Genomic DNA, 22,730 nt, shown 5'->3' with positions numbered 1-22,730 from the left:
TTTATTATGTGGGCTGATTAACAGTGCACAAGGTAACTTTAACAAGTGGGTGAATTTCCAGTAACTCGAAGACTTACAGATTTCCCAGAAACGTGGGAGTGCCAGCCCTGGAAGAAAAGCTGACCTGAGAGTGCCAGGCCTGGAAAGGTCTGCAGAACGTCAGGTGGAAAGTTTATTTCCTTGTCCTCCTTTTTGTCTTCTTTTGGCCTATCCTTCTGTTTCTTCTCTCCTGCCTCAGTAATAGTTGCCCAGCTCTGGGGACATTCTGAAAGCCACTTGAGCTGTGCATTTTCAAGGGGTGAATTAGAAGCATGTGAATTTCATCTCCATAAATTTGTTATGTTAGTCAGCTTTCTGTCACTGTGACAAAATACCTGACAGTAACAACTTGGGGAGGAGAGATTATTTTTACTCATTGTTTCAGAGGCTTCAGTGCGTGGTCAGCCGGCTCCATTGCTCTGGGCCTGCGACAAGGCAGAACGTCCTGGCAGAGGGTGTGGTAGAGGACACCACCTCCACTATGGAGCTGGGAGCAGAGGGAGGGCAGGAGGAAGGGGCCAGGAACAAGTATAGTCCCCTAGGGTGTGTCCCCAGTGACCTACCCCCTCCAATCATACCCCACCTGCATACAGTTCCCACTCTCTTTTGGTAGTCCACTCAAAGGAGTCATCCCCCCAAGAGTCTAATCCACTGAGAGGTCAGACCCCTCATGATGCAGACACTTCCTGAAAGCCCACCTCTGGACATCGCTGCACTGGGGACCAAGCCTTTAAATGCACAAGCCTTTGAGGACATTCCAGATCCAAACCATAACATTTATTAATCAAAGTAAAAAGCACTTTCTCCTGCAATCACCAATAAGTCAAAATAGCTCTAAATCACTTACTCTAAATCAGTATGTACAAGTTCTTTCTCTGTCTCCTCTTCCCCTTACCTCTTCTGCCCTGCACTTCCCCACTGGAAATGTTGAAAAACAAAGTTTAACTTATTTATTAAAAAGGATTGATTTAACAAAACAAGTAGAGAAGACACAAACATCACCTTCCAACAGCCGCCCTCAGGGATGATGGTGCACAGCAGCCTAGGCCGACCGACCTTGACAACAGTGCAGCACTCACGGGCACACGTGGCGGGCACACGTGGCGGGCACACGTGGCGGGCACACGTGGCTTTCACTCTGAAGATTTTGTGGAAGCAGAGACCTGAACAATACAAGTGCAGCAAGCACTGCACACCACACACCTTAGGCAAGTGTTAGAGATAAGAAACGGTCTTTAAGGGACAATTCCTGGCATGTGCTACAGGGGAAAATGGTATCAAATCTGCACAATGACCGGGCTCTATGGAGTGGCTCCTTTGTGGGGAATTGTACTTTGTTCTCTGTGCCAGAAACCTTGACCCCACCCTGTCTGTGAAGCAGGAGCCTGCTTTGTACAGGGGCACCGATCAAGACCACGGCCATTATCGAGCTGGGATCCAAGCATCTGAAGCTTATCACCAAGCACAATAGTGAGGCTTCTTAGCCACGTTTCTAATTATATTTTCCCTGCTTTTTAGATAAAGGGACAAAGAAATGTGGGACTTACTTTTCAGGTTTTTCAGACTGCTCTGAAGTGTTCTGTGCAAGGTGGAGGAGTGTCGTTTTGTTCCGTGGTGGTGCTGTGAAGAGAATGTGGGCTGCCCCACCCTCCTCCTGTGCAGTAGCATGCGGATGTCAGAGATGCATTAGGAGCTGAAATAATCCGTTTGTTCCTTCTAATGAATGGTAATAATTTATAATTTGTACTAATCAAAAACCTTTCATCCACGAAAACCAACAAGCTTCACAAACATCGTCCCCTCACCAACCTCAGCAGTGAGTAACCGGCAAGCACATTGCCGTGATTTGCAAGAGAGCCAGGATGGAGAACCTGGTACAGAAATCATTACTGATTTACCTGCAGCTTGAAATTTATTTTTTGAAGACACTTTGAACCATTTCCACTAGCTGTTTTGGCAGTCAAGGAAATAATTTCGACTGACCTCTACAATGGGTAGCTGCAAGATGAAAGCTACGCACGCAACTCATCTAGCCAGATGCTTTCTGATATTAGCATCTCCAGTGAGGAGCACATTTGCCAGCATCATTGTCTTTGGGGACAGGTATCCATTCTCTCCCCTCTTAGTGTCCAGCCTTGTTGTCTCTGCACTCCCAGGTGACAGAAGCTGCCATGGTGACACTGGGCCTGACTGTTCTCTAATCAGAGAGCCATGGAGATGCCCTTGAAATTGGCATCTCCATCTGTGGACTCTGACACCACCCAAGTGCCCCCCACACGGTTGCTAAATGAATCTTGAATAACGCAGCTCTTTCCAGCTCACTTTCTGGCCACTGACTCTGTACTGTTGATCCTGGAGTTCAGGATGAATTCTCCAACAAAGGTGTGGAAAGGCAGGCTGCTTCCCTATCTTTACTGCTTCTGTCCATAGTTTGTTGAGGAGACTTGGATTTTATTTGACTAACTGCTTTCCCCACCCTCTGCAGGAAAAGGGGGAATGGAGACCAGTGTTGCTCCCTAGAAAATACACAGGATTTGTAGGCTCCCCTTGAAGATCAAAGAGAAGAAGGCCCCATTCATAGCTCCAGGAGCTCCTTAAACCTAGCCCAGGAGACTTTCCTGGAAGGCTGGCCAGATCCAGTGCTCAGTGCAGACGTTGTTTATGCACGTCTTCACATCACACACACACACTCCTTTCTCTTTGCTTGGTAAAGGTTTCTTCAAGTTATCTTTCCAATAAACCATGCAAGATGCATCCAGACAGTCTCTTAGATTCCAGTGACACACTTAATCCTATATTTTGTCATATAAAAATTGCACACCATGACTGGCTGACCCCTGAGCCACCTTCACACTTGTTGAGAAGAGGACGGTCCTCCTGCCGGCACTTGGAGCCAGCCCTTCCCGCGGTTGCCAGTGCGGATTGACTTGCATGCTCCCACACTTCAACAACATCCTGAGCTCCAGGAAGCGGGGGATGTCTTACCCACTGCTTTTCTTGCCTTGTAGCTGATTAGTCGGAATCTCACTTAATCATTTAAAAAATCTCCACAGAAACCTTCATTTTTTAAAACTTAAATAAGTAGATATTCTTGTGCATGTGTTGGGATCCAGGCCAGTGGTCCCCTGCTTGGACGGCCTCCTCCATTTTCTCAGCATAGCCTGGGATGAAGGGGGCTGGCATATTTAGGCCTGGATTCTGACTCGGCTCTCTTTTTGGTGTTGTGATTGTGATCAATTGATGTCTTTATGCCTGTTGTCCTCATCTGTGAAATGGGTGCAATAAAAGTGCCTCCTTAGCACTTTTATTAGCTTATTGGGATGATTAAATTGATACGGAAACCACTTAGAACTGCACCTCACAGTGAGTGCTGCCTGCGACTTTTGTTATTGTCATTCGGTGCCGTTACAATCAAAAAAATTTGAAGATACTTGTGTAGCAGTCTGAGCGCAGAACTCATCTGGACTTTGATGTGTTCCTCGCCAATCTTTTCTTTTCTTTTTTAATTGTGGTAAAATATACATAACATAAAATTTACCAATTTAGTCATTTTTACATTTTGGTAGTTCAATAGTTCACCCCTTATCCTTGGTTTTTACTTTCTGTGGTTTCAGTTATTCATGATCAGCCACAGTCCAAAAATATTAAATACAAGATTCCAGAAATAAACAATTCATAAATGTTGTGTTGTGTGCTGCTCTGGGGAGTGTGATGAAATCGTACACTCTTCTGTTGCACCACCGTTCTGCTGGTACATGTGTCATCCGCCCCTTTGTCCAGCATATCCACACTGTATATGCTACCCACCCGTTAGTCACTCACTAGCTGTTATGGTTATCAGATTGACTGTCACTGTGTCACACTGCTTGTGTTTAAGTAACCCTTATTTTACCTCATAATGGCCCCTTAGCACAAAAGTACTTATATTGGCAGTTCTATTACCGTGTATTGTTATAATTGTTCTATTTTGTTGTTTTTATTGTAAATCTCCTGCTGTGCCTAATTTATAAATTAAACTTTATCATAGGTAAAGTATATATGGGAAAAATACAGTATATACAGTGTTCAGTACTATTCAAGGTTTCGGGCGTCAATTGGTGATCTGGGGGTATACCCCTCACAGACAAGGGAAGAGCGACTGTATTAAGTGCATTCGGATAGTTGTTGCAACCGCTGTCCATCTCCAGAACCTGTTTCATCTTGCAGATCTGAAACTGTGTCACCATTAAACACAGACTGATTTGCTCTATCCCAGCACCTGACACCATACTTCCCAATCTTTCGAAGTAGTCTTACCCAAACCTCATTTGATAGCATATTTAAAATCACTCCCTTTTATTGGGTTTTCTCCTAATGCATTTAAATTAATTTTAATAGAAACAGAGCTGAACATCCTCACTCCCAGTTGTGTGTCTCAGTGGTACCCATTTTCCAACATCCAGCTAGATGCTCTCCCTCGATGGAACCTTCCTGTCCTCTTCCTTTCCAGACTTCCAGATGGCTTCTCTGTACTCTCCTGTGGCACCTGCACGTTTTACCTTGTTAGTGTTCTCCTGAGTCTCCCGAGGGTAGGCTCTTCATGTCACGTGTCTTTGAATTTCTTATATCACTGTCCTCGTCCTGTGCATGTAGCCAAGACTAGAGGCTCATGTCTGTTAAATTCCTGCATTGTTGGGCTGGGATGGAGAGAATGAGCAGAAGAAATAGGTATTATAGTTAACACCACCTGTGTGTATGTGTACATGTGAGTGTGCGTGCGCATGTACCCGCAGTGTAATCCTCCCAGCTTGCCTTTTGGGCATTTTATAATAACTGCTGTGTGAACGAGGGACCTGAGATACAGAGAAGTTGAGAAATTCTTCTGAGTCAGCCTCCGACTGCACCGCCAATGCCCTTGGCGTGGTGGAACCATTTGGTGTGTTTCTCAGGGCATGTCTTTGGGCTCCTAAATTAATTACTGGCTATCATCAAAGATACACTAATCAAGACTAAAAGATTCCCAATATCAATCTAATTACAGCTGAGTTTGACTCTATAGGAAGCTATGGTGGCAATAATTTAGTGGTTCCCTTAATGCAGGTGTTTATGCAGGAGAGCATGAGACTATGGAATCAACGGCCAGGTTGGAGCTGTGGCTTAAACCTGCTGGGCTCTGCTACCTGCTGCGAGGCCTGAAGTTAGCGAATGATTCTACCTCATTGAGGCTTGGCCTCTTCATCTGTAAAATGGACATAATATGGCACTACAATGAAGATTTAATAGATAATTCCTACATACGAAAGCTTTTGCTCAGGGCCTTGTTTCCTTCTGAAGTTGAAGTAATGATCGTAGGTCAAGGTATGGAGCCTAATGAATGCTCCCCATGTTTGTATTGACTATTTGGATGCCCTTCAAGGGTGAAGTCCTCAAGACTGAGAGACTCAGGGCTCACAAAGGCTACTGCAGCGCTCAGTGCCAAGAGCGCTGGCTCCTCTTTCCCCAGAAGTCCTCTCAGACGGCAGGCAGGTGTCCTCCTGCGCACCCCTCTCCTGGAAGTCACTGCTTCATGCTGGACATTCCATTTAGGATGGCTGTCCTTCTGGGCCGTGAGCTTCTCTGGTGAGGAACTGTCTCACTCCCTGTTGTGTTAGCTGCACCCAAGAGTGAGGCCCGAGGCTCTTGGGCTCGCTGAGAACCTGAGGAGCAAAGCCCTCCTCTGTGAGGTCACGTGTGACTCCACCTGGAAGTGGCTTAAGAGTTGTGGTTGGTCCTGTCTCTGTTTCAATTCTACTGGCAGATTAGATCAGTTAGACCCATGCTTCTCAACTTTACAAAAGGAGCAACTCTCAGACATTTCTTCCTTGTGTCTGTCAGCCCCCTTTCATTAAATTTTAACATCACAGATGTCACTATCTGTCAGTTTATGTACTGTGACCCTTCAGAGGGCCACAACTATTTTGACATACAAGACATTTTTGTCCCTTAAGAACCAATTTTTGCCCTTTTGGACATGACAGCACCATCCCTGAGAATACCTGGGTTAGACTATAGTGGACTGAATTGCTCGAATCAGCTTGTTTGATCCTATGAAGATTTTCTGAAGAGCTTCTGCTTGACATTTACAGAGTCAATTATAAACTTATTGTACCTTGGTTGCTTGTGTGGTTGACATGCTTTTGAGATAAAGCTGGTAGATATTTTTTTCGGGGGAATGGTTTGGTACAAATTCAGTGGAACTTTTTGGTACTGAATAGGCAGGCAGAACCAAGATGTTTTTCAAACCACCAACAGTATTTCCACTTGCAGCTAAGTTGTGAATAAATCGAAAGGCTTGGCCCTTAGTTCTGTTCTTCTCAAAAATATTTAGACCAACCAAGTAATCGTATTTATATTAATGGATTTAGATGTCTGCATAAGGCACAGCCATTCCTCCTGGATGGCCCTTCTGCACCACTCCTGTGTGGCATATCTGTAAGCACTGTGCCATCAAGGTGGGAGAATATGCAGCCACCACATCAACTTAAAAAGTAGCTGTTATGTGGTTTAGGTACAGAATGAATAGGCAGTTTTCATTGTCCTGGATGACTTGAGGGAGCTCTCCTGGGTGCAGCAGCAGCCTTGACGTTGGTAATGGTGGGCTTGATAAGGTGCTTTTCTCATCTGTGTTAGTAAGGGTTGAGAATGTTTTTGATGAATATGAAAAGACATCAGACTTGGCTTTAAGGACTTCTGTTATCACGATTTCAGGGGTTCTCAGCTGTCTTCTAAGTTGGAATGACACTTTTAGGAAAAAACTGACCCCTGATGGCTCACCCAGGGAAGCCCATCTGAGAGCAGTCGTGCTGTTCTGGTGGTGTCAACACAGACCCCACCTCCCTGACAGTGTCTGGCTGTTGCTCATGAAGTTCCATTATGGGTGGCTTACCGGTCACCTTGGTATATGGTACTAATAATACATACTTAGACACTAGTGATGAGGGACAGTCCTAATCACTACAGGAAGTCCCCAAAGTGCTCCCCCATATCCACCAGTGGATCACTACCATGCTCTGAGATCAGTAGAACAGGTATTAGAATTCCTGCTTTACATAGGAGCACCTTATGACTAAGAGAAGTAGAGTGGATTCTCTGGCAATTTGTGCCCTCAAATTTATGTCTTCTGACTATAAGTCAGTGTCCACTGAACTGCCCCACAGAGCCCTGAGACTCGAGCCTTCTCGAGAGCCACAGCGGAGGAGTGAATAGACTCCAAGAGGCACAAGTTGGACCCAGCGTATAAGGCAGATTTGACTCCAAAAGGCAGAAGTTCCCAGCAGTTGAGAGAGTCCAACAGTGGCATGCACTACTTTGTGAAGTGGTATGAGTCCTGTCCAGAAATGGTCATCTGCTTGTCTCAGTGGGGTGGAAGACGACAAAGCATTTAGCTAGGTGACCTTTTGGGACACAGAGAATTCTGAGATTTTTGTTAAAAAAAAATCGTCTTGAGTTTCCTCTGCCTCGTATTTCAAGCACCAAGATTCACAGCTTTCCTTCCCAGATGTGCGTCAGAAGTGCCCACAGAGTTGGTGAGAGTGCACACACCCAGGCCTGGCCCCAGATCTGCTGTATCAGAATTCCAGTGGGGATGGAGGGGTGGGTGTGAAAGTCCATCTCAAAACATTCCACAACCAATTCTGAGGCATAGAGTTGTAAAACACTCTTGTCCCGTGGCCCCCTGATAGGGTACCCATGGGCCTCGCTTCAGACGTGGGGCTGTAAGTCAGTAGCCTCAAGGAGACACTTTCTCAGTGTGCAGTACCTTGGCCATTAGGTAAAACTGTACTTGTTCCCTTGGCAGCGAGGTTACTGCCGTCTGTACTGGGCAGGTTGGTTTGGCTGACATCTTGTCCTGCCTGCCTGTGTCATAGTAGGGTGAGGGCAGGTGCTAGTCTGGAAGACAGACGTCAATCAGCCCCCACCCATGGATCCTTCATGTGTTTCACATCCTGGAAATAATGGTTCAACAGGGTGAAGACCAGCCTCTATCATCAGCAGGCTGCGTGCCAGCGGGCTGCTCACTCCTATGCTAGTTACCAATCTTTACCTGCTAGTTACCTTGGTAGCACTGGGAACCTCTCCTGGCACCAAGAATCAATAGTTACATTTGACTGCTTTCTTGAGGAATTTTCTTGATCAAGTGTTCGACTGTGTCTATAGCCTTTCTCTGAGAGAATATCCACTGAGTGATCCATCCGTATAAAACATACACCAGTGGGTTCTCAGCTCCCCAGCATGTCTCCCCATGGTGGACAAAAAAAAAAAAGAGGAAAAAAATTACAATTGCTCACATAGTGTTTTTCCTACTTTTCACTGAATAGGATGCTTTTTAAAGCTTACATTTCTCGTCGGACACTTTAAGTGACTGATGAGACAAAAGAAAAAAAGCCAAGATAAAATGACAGTATAGACACTCCTCAAATCCTATAATGAACTCCACAGGGCATCCAATTTTGATGTATTAGGGGTTTTTTTTATAATGAGTACATTGTTGGAAATCACATTTTCCATCTGCAGGAGCTGGAGATGACACTGAGCTGACGTCTTACCTCTTTGTAGTTAATTAGCAAGAGGAAAGTAGTGTTTTGGATCTTCTATGGGAAGGGGAGTTCTATTCACCCACCCGCTCCCTCTTCCTTCAGACACCTGGATCTTTTTGCGTGCTCTTTGATTTGGTTTAGCGGTTTGGATGAGTCTGGTTGGCAGGGAAAAGATGAGGGGCGTTGAAAAGTGGTTATTATTTAATGAAAAATAGTCAACGGTAGCTCACTTCTCCCCTCTGTCTGGCCTGTAGGATAAATAAACTAGATCAGGTCGTTTTATGTGAAAGAGCAGTTCCTTCCCTGAATGGGCAGCACCCATGGGACAAGAGATGTTTGTTGTCACCACAATGACTTTCGTCATCATCCCCGACACTTGGCCTGTGTGTGTAATTTTGTAGGCATTCAGTGAGTTTTCGTAGATCCATGAATAACTAAAACACCCTGTTGGCCACACAGTGAACGGATGTTACAGCCTTCGCTGTGTCTCCGGGTGGTGGCTATGTCTGTCTTAGGGTGCACTGCGAGGTCTATGTGGACTTCAGAGGCGAGGGGCAGAGAGGCGGAGCACTGTGTGCATGCCTGATTCCACCGGGGTCTGGTCCTCAGGCAGGTGAGTGGGCTGGGGTCCACATGGGGGTCAGGACCCTGTCCACATGAAAGCTGAGTGAGTGGTGAGAAGATCAGTTAATGCATCCTCCCATTCTGGTGTTTTTATTAACAGCCTATTGTATGCTCAGTCCTGGGGACAGCAGAGAAGAGCTGCCGTCAGGGTGCCTTTCTCCAGGTCTCACTGGGCGGGAGACTACGCAGGTGCTTGGAACAGCTAGCATTCAAGTTTTCCCTGCAGAGAGCTTATCCCGGGAAGGATCAGGGAGGCTGAGCCTGAGGTTGGAAGAAAACCTCTTTGCTTGAGTCCCCTTTGTGTGCCAGGTTCAGGACGCTGCCTAGCACCATCTCGAGTCCTCACAGCCACCTTGTGAGTGACCTCAAGGATGTGACTCCATTGAGGACCCCAACTCTAAGCAAAGTCAGTCCCATCAAGTCACATGGACTGTGTTTTCTCTGGCATCTGCCTTTTTGGAAGGTTCCAGGATCAGAAGGCTTCCTGGAGGAGGAGGGGTGGAGGGTCCTCAGGAGCAGGTTGGGTCTGGACTGCAGTTGGCTGGAGAGAGGCTCGTGGGCTGTGGGCTGTGGGAGCGGGGATGCAGGTAGACAGGAGCCTGGATCAGGGAGGGTGTGGGGACCCAAGGCAGAGATGGTGCCAGTGCTGGAGGGTCCTGATGCCAGGTGAAGGCTCCTGAAGCCCCAGGCAGAGGCCAGGAGTGGGAGAGGCAGCAGGTCCTGGAGCACTGTGGACTCTCGTTCCGGTCACCTCAGTTGCTCTTGGGCTCTTCGCCTTAGCTTTTCTAGCTGTGAGGTGATAACATTCCTCTTGGTCATCTCTAGGGTGGCTGTGTGTGGATCCAAACGCACCTGCATCTGAGGCAGGGGCTGGGCTTCCTGCTTCTCCTGACGGTAGCTGGCAGCACAGGGATGGGCCAGTGAGAAACCCTCACAGTAAGAGACACAAGGGCCCCACCCGCAGCAGAGAGCCCGAGCCTGGCCTCTGACCCTCCCCTGAAGTTCCCACCTGGTCCTCACATTCAACTCACTGGGGTGCCCCGCCCTCTCCTCCATCCACCTTGGTTTCTCCATCCATAAGGGCCCTGTCCCTCTGGATATCTCTGATGTCCTGATATGCATGTGACCTGCCCAGAGTCACCTAGGGCTATCTGCTCTTTGTGTCCCTGCGTTCCTCAAGTCCAGGTCCCTTACTTAATATTTGTTTGACTTTAGATAGATTTCCTTTACTTCTGTGTCTCAATTTCCTCTTCCAAAAATTGAGAATGATATTAGCTGTCCCAGGGTGTTTGTGGGTCCACTCGATCCATGCACGTCAGGAGCCTAGAACAATGCACGGTGCTTAAAGAATGCCCATGGTGGCTATCTGCACTACTACTCCTGGGGACCAGTCTCCTTCTCCTCACTGCGGCAGATGAATCTCCTCCCTCCCCTTTTCTCCTGCCTTCCCCTCTGCTCCCTCTCCGCCCCTCCTCATCCTTTACCCTCTCCAGCCTTCCTTCCTGTCTCCTCCTGAGGCCTTGGGGGCTCCCTGTGCTCCTGACCTTGCAGACACAATGTGCACTGGGGTGCCAGGGTACATAGTTGAGGGTTGACCCCTTAAGAAGTCCGTAGGCTGTCTTAGTCAGTGGTTTCCAACCGGCACCACTTCTAAGAATCACCTGGGGAATCCAGTAAGCATACAGATTCCCAGACTCCAAACATTATGAGCTCTAGAAATGGTAGTGATCCATTTTAACAGTGCTGTTAATAAAAAGCTAATGTTGAGTGAGCTGGGCATGGTGGTGCATGCCTATAATCCCAGTGACTCTGTGGGCTGAGGCAGGAGGATTGCAAGTTCAAAGTCAGCCTCAGCAATTTAGTGAGAACCCGTTTCAAAGTGAGAAATAAAAAGGAGTAGGCCTTGGCATAATTCCTAGTACAAAAAAAAAATAATTTAAAGCAAATGTTGGTGGAGTTCTTATGTATGTGAAGCCTCATGCTGCTCTCAATACTTCCCATGGACAATTTACATTTATTTGTTTGTTTGTTTATTTATTGTGGGTGAACATTTATTTATTTGTATGTGGTGCTAAGAATCAAACCCAATGCCTCACACATGCTAGGCAAGCGCTCTCCCACTGAGCCACAACCCCAGCACTCCCATGGATTATTGAACTCAGGATCAAAACAGTTCTCTGGGGCAAGTACCACTAATGTCCCCATTTACAGATAAGGAAGTCAAGAAGTCAAAGCCCAGAGAAGAGCTTTGCCAAGGCCACACAGCTGCCAAGTGGCCAGGATGCCCACCTGGGCACAGGGCTCCTGAACTGAGCTCCTAGACACGTCAGGGTGGCACCTGGCAGCCTGTGCCTACAGCTCAGCGGGATCTCTCGTAGGATACTTTGTCTTGGAAGGAATGGCCCCTCCCCCAGCCTCTGTACCTTTCACCTTCCTTGGGATCTGTGAGGTCAGGCAGCAGAGCAAGGTGCTCAGAGAGGGCACTCCTGCTTTCCCATCTTTCCTTTTAAGATATTTTGGAACAGCAGTGCGAAGGCACCTGGGCTGCTGCTGTGGATGTTAACGAGTGTTTGCCCGTCACATCTATCATGCTATTTGCACGATGTAATGTGAAGACGCGGCTCGAAATATTTTTAAGATATGGCCTTTTGTCTCTGGAAGCACCAGACAGTATTTGCAGATTGGCCTCTGGAATGAAATGAGCCTGTAACGTTGGCTGGCTCCTGCGAAGCGCGGGCATTTCCATAAGTGGTTCCGAGTCCCTTAATCCTTTTGATCATTTGCACTGTGTATTTTTACACAGGTTCTTTTACTTTGGAGAAATAAAGTAAAGAAACTTAAAGGTGAGTTTGGCAAGGGCATCTCTGTACTGTTTGTCAATGCAAATGGACCTTGAATTTGAATGATCGTGGTTTCTCTTAAACAACTAGGCATCTTTAAACCTCTCCACAAATAGTGTCTGCATCTGTGTCTGTGGGGATCGAGTCTGCAAGTGTTGGCTGGTGAGCGGTAAACTTTCCTGACCCCATATTGCTGTTGCAAAAGAAGAGCCTAATCCTGCAAAATATTTTTGACAGCCTGGGTATCAGCTACCACCAGCTGTGATTTCTCATCAGAGCCACTGCTGTGTGACGTTTGCTTGCTCTTAGTGACTCCAGTTTCCTCTGTTCTGAAGGGGCTTGGGGTCATAGAGTGGGCCCAAGCTTCCTCTTAGCTTGAAACCTAGTTGGCTTGTGGCTGTGTCTACCACTTACCAGCTGTGTGATATTGTATGAGAAAACTTGTGGACAGAACTGTTTCCTCATCTGTAAGATGGGACCATGTCTTTCTTGCACACTTGCAAACAGTTCATGTCCCCCGCTTCAAAACAGCATTATTCATGGCAGCTGAAAGGTGGAAGCACCCCACATGTGTCTTGAGGGGTGAGTGGATGGGTAACATGTGGCGCGTGCACACACATACCCACACTGAAATACCAGGAAGGAGATTCTGACATCTGGATGAACCTTGAGGACATCACACCAAATGAAATAAGCCCGTCACAAAAAGACAAATACCTTATGATTCCACTTTATATGGAGATACCTGAAGCAGACAAATTCATGGAGAAAGAAAGTAGGATGGGGGTGCCAGGGCCAGGAGAGGGGAGGAGCATTGGTGTTGAATGGGTGTGGTTTTGTAGGATGAGAAGCTCCCGAGGTGGGTGGTGTTTGCTGGACCATGAATGTATTGAACCCCACTGAGCTGTGCGCTTAAAAATGGCTCAGTCTTATGTGGCTAATGTTATGTTATATATTCTTTAACACAGTAGAGGAAACTTGCTGTGAGCGCAAAGTGGCACCAAGTAGGCCGAGTGCCCGCCAGGCTGTTGGTGTTCTAGGACTAGCAGCTTTCCCTGCGGTGAGCACGCTGGGTTTTGATAGTTACTGCATTTCATCTTGCGGCTGTTCCATGAAGCATTTCTCTCCTTGGACTTCTGTGTTTCTTGTAGTCCTCCACCTTTGTGAGAATGGTGGTCTGAATGAGAGTCCTCAGACATCTTTTCCCTCTTTTGGGGTTGTACTTTTGAGGTTTCCTGGATCGTTCATCAAGATGAATGCACACCTTTGTGGCTCGTGCCATGTGTGCCAGGGGGCTTTCCCATAGGGCATGGGGACTTTTCCCTGTCACTGGACAGAAAGGGCACTGGTTCCACTATGTCCTCAACAATAGCAGCATGCTTTCAAGGGGCTGTACAAATGGTAATAAATAAGAGGTGGTATGCTAGTGTTTTCATATGCACCTATTTGCTCTTATTTGATCTAAAGATGTTGAGCATTTCGCATGTCTTGATTTACATTTATCTCTTCCTATATGAATAGTCTGCTTATAGCTTTTGCTTATATTTCTAGTGTGGCTTCAATGCTTTTCATACCAAATACATGATACATGTGTCATATTTATAACATACTGTTACCATTTTTAATATTCAGAATTTTCAAGCTTATGTAGTTAAATCATTCAACACTTCAAATGACAAAATAAGATTTTAAAGTAGATCAAAAGTGGTTTACATAACATGATTATTATACCTGCTGAATGTTCTTCCTAGACTCTCTCCTGTCATTTTTTTCTGCTCTGTCAGCATAGAATTTGTTTCGATGCTAACTTAAATGACTAAAGTATTTTAATTAAAATTATATGGAATGACCAACTAATAATAAAACATCAACATAATGACCAATTATAACTCAATGTAAATAGGGCATGGCAAAAATTAGAGCAAAGAAGGAATGAAATTTACTAATAAACATGAAACTTATTTTTAACTCACTAATAATTAAATTCATTATAACTGAAACAATAGAATACTGACTTCTAGCTATAAATTGCAAAGGTCTAAAACCATTTAACAGCAAGTGAATCTGGCCCTTAAATATGCTGCTAATGGGGAAAGAAAATTGGGTCAACTTTACTGAAAAGCAGTTTGTCACTAGCCATCAAGAAATTTTAAAACGTTTATAAACGCTGATTTAGAAATTCCATTTATATAACTATGGCTTTCGGCAGCTTTAGAAGTGTGGAAAACTACTTACGTTCAGGGATAAAAATAGGATTCAGTCTGAATGCCCAATGACAGGGAATGATTGACTAAGTAACCGGACAGCCATCTGATGGAGTGTTATGTAGTCATTCTAAGTGGTGTTTTCTGAAAATTTCAGTGGCATGGGGAAATAATCTCAGTACACCGGTAAGTGGGAAGCCTGCTATCACGATACAGTCGTAGAAACTGCACATGGGTGTGCTTGTGCATGTGCATTTGGATGCCTTCAGAAAGGGACGCATAAGAAGAGTTTATAGTGCTTACGTTGCATGAATACAGGCGGGTTTTATTTTATATTTGGGTGCTTCTGCCATATTTTCTAAGCTTTATCTCACTTGTGATTATTGCATCTACAATCAGAAAGAAATTATATATTAAAAAAGTTAAAGATAATTGGTAGATTTCTTTCCTTTCCTGAACTTATGTTCCCAATGCGCACCTTGCTTTTGCTCTCCTGGGATGTGCTGAGTAGAACTCTGGACAAGAAGTCAGAGGGTGTTTTATTTAGGTTATGGCACAAAATTCACTGGCTCTGTGACCTCAAGCCAATTGACCTTACTTGAATCTCAGCTTTTGGGTTTGTGGAATGGGAATTTCTACCTTCTCCGCTGCCGGCATCAGATGGTTATAAGAACGAAAGAGGAAAAACCAGCATAGGAAAACACCAGCAAACCATGGCGCAGTTTGGGTGTCCCCAGGCCACCCTCGTGCCTGACAGTCTGCTGGAGGGACCATCAGAGCTCACTGAAAGCTGTTCCACTTGCACTTATGATTTATCATAGGGAACAAGCACAGCTCAAAATCGGCTGCAGAGGTGGGGGCAGTGTCTGGAGGGTTCCCAGGCCTTCTGGTCTCCTCTCCTGTGGAGTCTGCACGTGTTAACCTCCCGGCATCCACGTCTGACAGCGTGCAGAGAGCATTGCATGCCAGAGAGACTTGCCGAAGCTTTGGTGTGCAGAGCTTTGACTGTGGCTCCACTGTGCCCCATGGCTCACCTCAGGCCCCAGCTTGACTGACGACATGTCATCCACAGCCCCCACCCTGCTTCACACGGCTGCTCCTCCGCCCATCCTCAGAGCTGGAGTGGCCAGCCCCATTCCTGTCTTCTATCAGAGAGGACATAAGTTATCTCCCAGTAGCCAAGGGCCAAGGCCAGACCTCTGTTTGGACAAAGTCAAGTTCTTCATTACACATGAGGTGACTGAAAGAGACAGAAAAGGAATATAAATACAGAGATGCTGACAGTAGGGAGGGTCTGTTTTTCACCAAGTTCTAAGGCTGTGCAGTAGGAGGGACGTGAACTCCCTATTGTGAATGGTTCCTCACTCCCAATCCCTGGAACCTCCGGACTGGCTTTGAGAATGAGCCTGCACCAGTGGGCCCTGCAAACATTTGCTGCAGTCACTGTTTACCAGAGAGGCCTGAGTCATTGTTTCCTGAGAAGGCACTTTCCACGGCCGTGTGTTTGAACCTGGTCCTTGCCCCCGTGTCAGCAGCACAGCAGATACAGCTCTCCACTAGCCAACTCATCTACTGTGAAGCCTTCTCGGCCTGCGGTTACGGGTTTCTCCACGGCACCACCCTGCTCCGTAGGGCAGCTGAGCTTACTGTGTATAACATGGGGCAAGAATAAGCAGGCTCATTCCCCTCTGCAGGGTTCCAGTCTTGACTGTTATGTCAGGTTGGGTTATAGGATTTCATCAGAGTGAGATTAGAAAAATGAAAATCCAAGTTCATTTCTCATGGACTTAAAGATAATAGGAGAGCACAATGGAGAATCCACAGCCCCAGGAAGCTCACTGGAGTGCAGCCGTGTGCTCCCATGGGAAAAGAGCCAGCACAGAGGCTCAGGATGAGGCAGCTCAAGTCCACTCTCGTGCTTTTGCCCCTCCTGCAGAGGGAATCATTTCAGCTTCTGTCTGTTGGTTTCTTGAGAACAAATAATTTGCAATAAATTGATGTTGTCAGTAAATTTTGATTGTACATTCTGTTTCTTTCAAGAAAAAACTGGCCATGCAGAAGTCGTCCGGGTTGTGTACCAGCCGGAACACATCAGCTTTGAGGAACTGCTCAAGGTCTTCTGGGAGAATCACGACCCGACCCAAGGTAGAGTGATGAGTGAGCCAGTATTTAATTATCTTACTAATTACAGCTGGGATAATTAGTGTTTGAGCTGCATGGAAGAGATGAACCTTGAAATCACACAGGAGCTCAAGAATATGATTGCAGACATTTATTGACGGAGAAGAGGAGGGGCTGGGGAGAAAAAGGGTGAGAGAATAAAGGCGCAGCCACATTCAGCGCCCCTCCCCCCTTACAGCTGTCAGGGGTGGGAAAATTCCCACAGAGAAAGATGCCAGACAATGGAGATCCGTTCACCTTTGATTATTGCATTATTCCTCCTTAATGCAGTCTTTTGTCTACAAAATTAAAGTGTCTTTCCGAAGCTCCAAAGTTTTCCTGATTTATGCTTCCTTTATTTCTCCGAGTTCAGCCTTCCTCATCTTTTGACGTTATCAGGTTTGTTCTCTAAGCAAACGTCTGGGGTGATTACAGAAAGAAGAATGTGAAGGTAAAATGCTGTATTCAGTAGGTCTACAATGCTTGGGTTATTTAAGTATTTCATTTGTCTTCCTTAGAATTTGTTATGTGGAAATATTAATATATATTTAGACTATAAACAACAGTGGCCAGAAATTTTATTTGAATTCACACACAAATGGAAAACCCCGTGTTGGCAAATATTGTAATGTTCAACAAAGAAGCAATTTCCAGATTGCGCCCTCAGCCTCCCCAGTGCTGCTTTGCCAGACAGAAGTCTGTCTCCCCAACAAACCACTTCCTTTGGAGTCAGGGGTTTGTGCTGTGGCTGGGCCACGTTCACTGTTTCCCGATGAGTCAATATGCTTTTTCCAACCATGCGTTGTACTTGAGGTGGAATCTTCATAAGATCCCAGCAGCACAGGTTGGTAGGTTCTGAGTGCTGCTTCTGAGAACCATCTAGTGCCAGGGTGATCTGCCAGAGGGCAAAGGTCACAGCAAAGGCCATGCAGGGAGTGATAGCTCCAGCCAGGTCAGATGGATCTAGGATGCAGGCAGATCCACCAGGTGGCTCAAGGCCCTAGGTCTGGGCTAGGAAGGAGGCCAGGCAGGTAGTCATGACAACGTTCTTTGTTTGACATGGTGGTAGGTCCCTGGTGGGACAAGGATGAGGTGTGAGGCAGGGTAGACTGAGGACTTCAGTCAGAAGGGGCAGAGGAGACCCCAGTTTGGACCACTGGACTCTCATAGCACACACAAAAAGTAGGCCTGAGGGATTGGGCTCTGACTGTTGGGTGTCATAATAGTGTGGCAATGGCCAAGGACTCATGCTGGTAAGCCTTCCATCAGACACAGCAGACATTCAGTCTTTTGGCTGGCAGAACCCTGGGTCTGAGAGATGCTGAGAGCTCCAAAATTTATCAGTGGATACTCACCTGGGATTCCAGAGAAGGCTGAAGCCATGGGGGAGCCAGGTTCCTGCAGGCCAAGTCCATGTCCCGGGACCTGGCCTACTGTAATGAAGCCTGTCATCGACTTCTCTGCCCTTGTCCCTTTTACCCTCTTTCCTACTTTGATTGTGTCTTTGTCAGGACCAGCAGGTAATAGATTGCTAGTCCTGGCCCCTGAACCTTGGGGAGAACTCTACCTTAACCAGAACCTCAAAGAACCTCCTGTTCTCCCACTCCACATATCACCTTGGCCTGAACTTGCCCAGTCTTCATCCGGCCACCACTTTGAAGATCTTGTTTGCTGTCTGTATTCATTTATGGGGGCCATCATAACAAAGTGCCACAGACGGGGTGGCTTCAACAATAGATATTTATTCTCACTGTTCTGGAGACTAGAAATCCAAGGTCAAGCAGCAGCAGGTTTTATTTCTCCTGAGGCCTCTCTCTTTAGCTTACAAGATGGCCATCCTTTCTCAGTGTCCTCGTGGACTTTCCGCTGTGTGTCTCTCTGCTTAATCTCTTTTTATAAGGACACCAGTCACTGAATCAGGGCCTACTCTAGTGATCTTGATTTACCTTACTTACCTCTTTAAAAACGTTATCAAACTACAAATACAGTCCCATTCTGTGGTGCTAACGTTCAAGACTTGACACATGGACTTGAGGGATTGAGCCCATAAGGTGATCTAGTGATGTAGTGGCTTTATTTGGAGCTTCATCCACAGACTCGTAAGTGGGGAGATTCTAGTGGTCATCTGGCTGAATGTCACAGCCTTGACCTCAGTGCTCCCACATTATTATCATAACTGCTTCCTGGGTAGCCAGCGTGGTAGGCCACAATAGTCATCTTTCTGTGTCTGATAAGGCTCCTTATGACCCTTCTGGAGACAGTCTGGGTGTCGCTGGTCCAAGGGGTGGGTTCATGACTGGTCTGGCCAATCACAGTACATTTTCCTGTTGACAACAGACCCAAGTACTGGGCTTGTGACCCAAGCAGGGCCAATTAGCGTCCTTCCCTGTATGAGAAGGAACAACATTTTCCTTTGCTGAGGTGCCAAGGCAGAGGTGGTCTGGGTGTGGGAAGAACCTGCCTACAGGAGAAGTAGGGAAAATGAGCAGAGGCACTGAGAGACAAGAGGACCCTCTGGGAGGCGCCGTGGCCCCGAGAAGGAGAGGTCCTTCCCACAGCCCGCCGTGACTCTCGGAGCTCTCCTGGTGGCTTTCCAGGCTACCAGAGCTCCCATGATGTGCTCCCTGGTTGTTTTTCTTTAGCTAGGTTTTTAAATTACTGTTGCTTGCAATAACAAAAATCTGAATTCATCCATTCATCCACCTTAATTACTGTGTTCATTATACTGGTAACTAGATAACCTTTTCATCTGGGTTTATATATCAGAAGCATAAACTATCACTTCACATGTGGAGTAGGGACACTAAAAATGAAACTTCAAGACCTGTTGGTGGTTTGATTAGAGATTTTTTTGGTAATTCAGAATTTAGAATTAGGGTTTAGGATTTAGGCAGTGTGGCCTGAAAAACATAGGAGAGTCCCTCTCAATGTCTCTGATCTGCTGTAAAAGAGTCACTAATAAAGGACATTCATTTTACGTCCTGCTGCTAGATGGTGCTAAACCACCAAGTGGTCTGGAATATGCAGGAGAAGCTTGGTTAATGCACAGGGAAGAATCCTACCCATCTCCCAGCAAAAAAACAGTGAAGTTCAGTGTACTGAGATCAAATCAATGAACATACAAATAGGTAGATATAAGATTGTAGGTGAAAATATTAAGAAAAAAATCATTAAAAGAGGTATGTGTTAATGCTGGAACATTAAAAGCAAAACAACAACAACAACACAAACCATAAGTCAGAACTCTGGAGCCAACGACTTTAATATTCCCCAGGAATCCTGAAGGTCCAAAATATGTAGTCTCATGTCACTTTTCAGAATTTGAAACTTACTCCCTGAAGGATGCACAGGCAGCAGGAGAGCCTAGCTGTGAATGAACTTGGCCAGCCATGTCACATTCCCCAGTGAAACGAGAGCCACCAACAGAGTGGATGAGGGTAGTGAAAGGTCGTAACTGCTCACTCAAAACCTGGATGTCGCAGAAGAACAGCAGGTTGGATTTGGGCAACTCTAGTCTGTGAAGCAAACCCACTTGGGTTTCTTTCCAGAAATGAGAATAAGCAATTCCTAAAACCCCCTGAGGAATGCTCCTACCATTGTCAGAATTGCTTATCAGCAAAGAGACAGAACCCCAGCCAAAGTTGAGAAGGCCTTGACCTTTGCTGTGGAGATGTGCCCGGGAGGTGCGTGATCCTCCACAGGAATATGACTCAAGAGAAATATATTTTAATTAGCATGTTGGAAGACTTTAGTACCTTATTGATAAAGTAATTAAGCATTTGAAGGGGACACTTAAATTTTTGGTTACAATTTTTTGCATTTTGTGGGAGAAGCAGTATCCTAGAGAAGCAGTATACTGCAATGACATTTGCAAATGTGGGGATTCTAGGTAATGTCAAGTGTCTGACTATAGCAAAATCAGCAGGAGGCTAACCTTAAAGTCCCTCTTCCATTAAATCAGATCTTCTTGGTATAGACTAAACAAAACTCTGCATGTTCTTCACTGCTACAAGGCCCTGAATCAGCTGTCACTGTGTCTGCCCTGTGGGTAGAACAAAGTCCCAGACCTAACCTGCCATTTTGAAGGTAGTGAAGCCAGTAGGAGGGAGAATGGTAAATGCAGGTATCATAAGATACAGGTGGAGCAGAGACCTGTCATTCATAGCCACTGTGGATGAGTTCAGAGAGTCCCACCAAAGGGGTCAGCTTCAGGTGCAGCAGAAGACCTGACAGCATTATTTTACGTTTGCTCAGTGAATAAAATAGTATTTTACCTTAATTGGCCAGTTACTACAAAACCTGAGCTTTTGCCAAAACATCAAATACCACCGTCAACTAACACATTCTGTGCTGGCTTTCCCCCATCTTGCTCATGGGACAAATAGAGTTCCCTGTGCTTCCGGAGCATGTGCGTTCCTGGCCACTTGGTTGCCAGACTCCTGCAGTCCCCAGTAACACAGCAGAGCCTGAGATTTAAGAGATTTGGGTTCTCATCTGTGAAAAGGGCTAATGATAACTTTACGCCCACTTCACGGGCTGTCCTAAGAACGAAGTAAGTATTGTGAAAATGCTGGTCCCATGCAAATGCTGGAGAGTGTGGTTGTTTTTCTCAGTACAACAAGACCATGTCGCCAGATTTTAGAATTCACTCCTATATTCACATTGCCCTTGATTTCTTTCTGTGGGAACTATCGCACCCTCCAACTACTAAGAGTGTGACTCCTCTACTCACAGAGGTTCTTCAGCCCCTTGTGCTGGTTGGAGGAGTGGCCTTGTTGGCGCTGTGGTTCTGTGTTGCTGCTGAGCAGCTGCTGGTGGGCCTGGGGGACCCTTCCTCAGAGCTCCTGAGGTTTACTGCTGAGTCGGGTCCCAGCCTCGCACCCCTGGTCTGCAGCCTTCTACCTGCCATGCCCTGTGCACAGGTGACACAGTTTGGCCCTCCAGTTCCTGCATAGGATACGGGCACAGACCATGTGCCTCAGCCTAAGCTACAGGACACAAAGCATAGACTTCAGCTTTGGCTGACTTCACACCATAAATTTGACTTCTCAATTACAAACCATTCTGTGCTCCTCAATCCTGGGCCAAGGATGGAGACATTTATTAAACACCTTATGGGCCAGTCTTAGGGATGGGTGTTTTACACTTCTCATTCCATTGAATCTTGATCATAGACCTATGAAGTAGCATCCTTGTCATCATCTAACAGGAGAGAATTGAGGGCCCAAGGACTTGGTCTTGCTTAATATGGATGGGCCCCTACTCTGTCTGGAGCTCATGTCTGTTTTCTTCCCTGGTTCTGTAGGGTGCAGGCTGCCTGACCGGGAGGACCTTTTCAATGGACAATCATGTTGGCGGGGCCCCAGGTGGTGGTAACTGTGCCTTTAGTGTCTTTTCTCAAGCAAATATAGTAAATAGCAAGCATGAATTTAATTCTGCTCCACATTGAACGCCTCGCCACACCTCCCGTAGCTCTGGGAGAGGACAGTGCTCCCACACATGCATCCCAGCCTCCAGGCACGCCTGCTCACGGTGTGGATCTGAGAGCCTCCTGGGACAACTGCAAGTCAGGAGCACCCAGGTCGCTGCTTTGGGAGCAATGGCCTGTCAGCAGAGGCCCCTAGCTGAGACTGCTTGTGGACTCAGTATGGGTTTCCCACTTGGGTAGTTTGGGAATTCTAGCTGGATGTGCAGCCACCCGGGAAGACTCAAGTTCCCAGACTCCTTAGAGCCGAGAATGGCATGTGTCAAAATTGCGACTCCTGGAGCATTCGCAAAGTGCCACTGCTGGGTTCCTTGAGGAAGGGCATCCTCCTCCTCTTCTTCCCTTCCCAGGGGCAGGTGTGGCTGCAGTGCTGAACCACTGTGGACCGTAAGGACCAAGGAGCTGAGACAGAAGGATCCAGAGTCACCACCTCAGGCTGGACTGTACAGGCAAGAATCATCCTGTTCAAACTACTGTCATTTTCACTCAGTTTAGGCCTCTTTGCCTGTCCTTTTCTCCAGCAGCTAAAGCCACGTTCTAACCAACACAGCCTCCAACTTTAAACGACGCCAACTCCTGTTGCCCCTCTAAAGCCTTAATTAAAACACTCCCTTGATTAAATGTCTTTAGCCAAACCTCTGATGAGAATATGGACCCAGGTTAGCAAAGCTGTGGTGGTGAGGCAGGCTGGCCACACCCCTGCTCAGTGGCCACCTGTCGTTTCTCCCTTGGCCCTTAGCCTCCAGCCTCCAGGGACCTCTTTCTTGCCCAGCCCACTCTGCCTGCTTTAAGCCCTTTGCTGGCTGCCCAGTTTCTTTGGGAC

The 22,730-nt window shown here is 46.5% G+C and overlaps 1 protein-coding gene across 4 annotated transcripts in view; it reads left to right on the top strand.

Moving 5' to 3' along the window:
- Positions 1-22,417, top strand: part of LOC124078531 (mitochondrial peptide methionine sulfoxide reductase) — a 230,007-nt gene extending 207,590 nt beyond the window's left edge. For 3 of the 4 annotated variants that reach the window (XM_046423354.2, XM_058572344.1, XM_058572347.1), the window contains exons 4-6: positions 16,303-16,407; positions 21,728-21,794; positions 22,258-22,417. In XM_046423354.2, the coding sequence (XP_046279310.2) occupies positions 16,303-16,407; positions 21,728-21,794; positions 22,258-22,402 (317 nt within the window). In that variant the 3' untranslated portion in view covers positions 22,403-22,417. The remainder of the gene's footprint in view (positions 1-16,302; positions 16,408-21,727; positions 21,795-22,257) is intronic. The other variant, XM_058572346.1, reaches the window with a different exon arrangement.
- The last annotated feature ends 313 nt before the right edge of the window (positions 22,418-22,730 follow it).

The sequence above is a fragment of the Marmota monax genome, unplaced genomic scaffold, assembly GCF_021218885.2.
Source record: "Marmota monax isolate L192 unplaced genomic scaffold, Marmota_monax_Labrador192_F-V1.1 WCK01_AAM20220418_F8-fsc00347, whole genome shotgun sequence".
In the NCBI taxonomy this organism is placed as follows: Eukaryota; Metazoa; Chordata; class Mammalia; order Rodentia; family Sciuridae; genus Marmota; species Marmota monax.
Note: the sequence above shows the minus strand (reverse complement) of the source record. Positions and strands in the feature narration are given on the sequence as shown.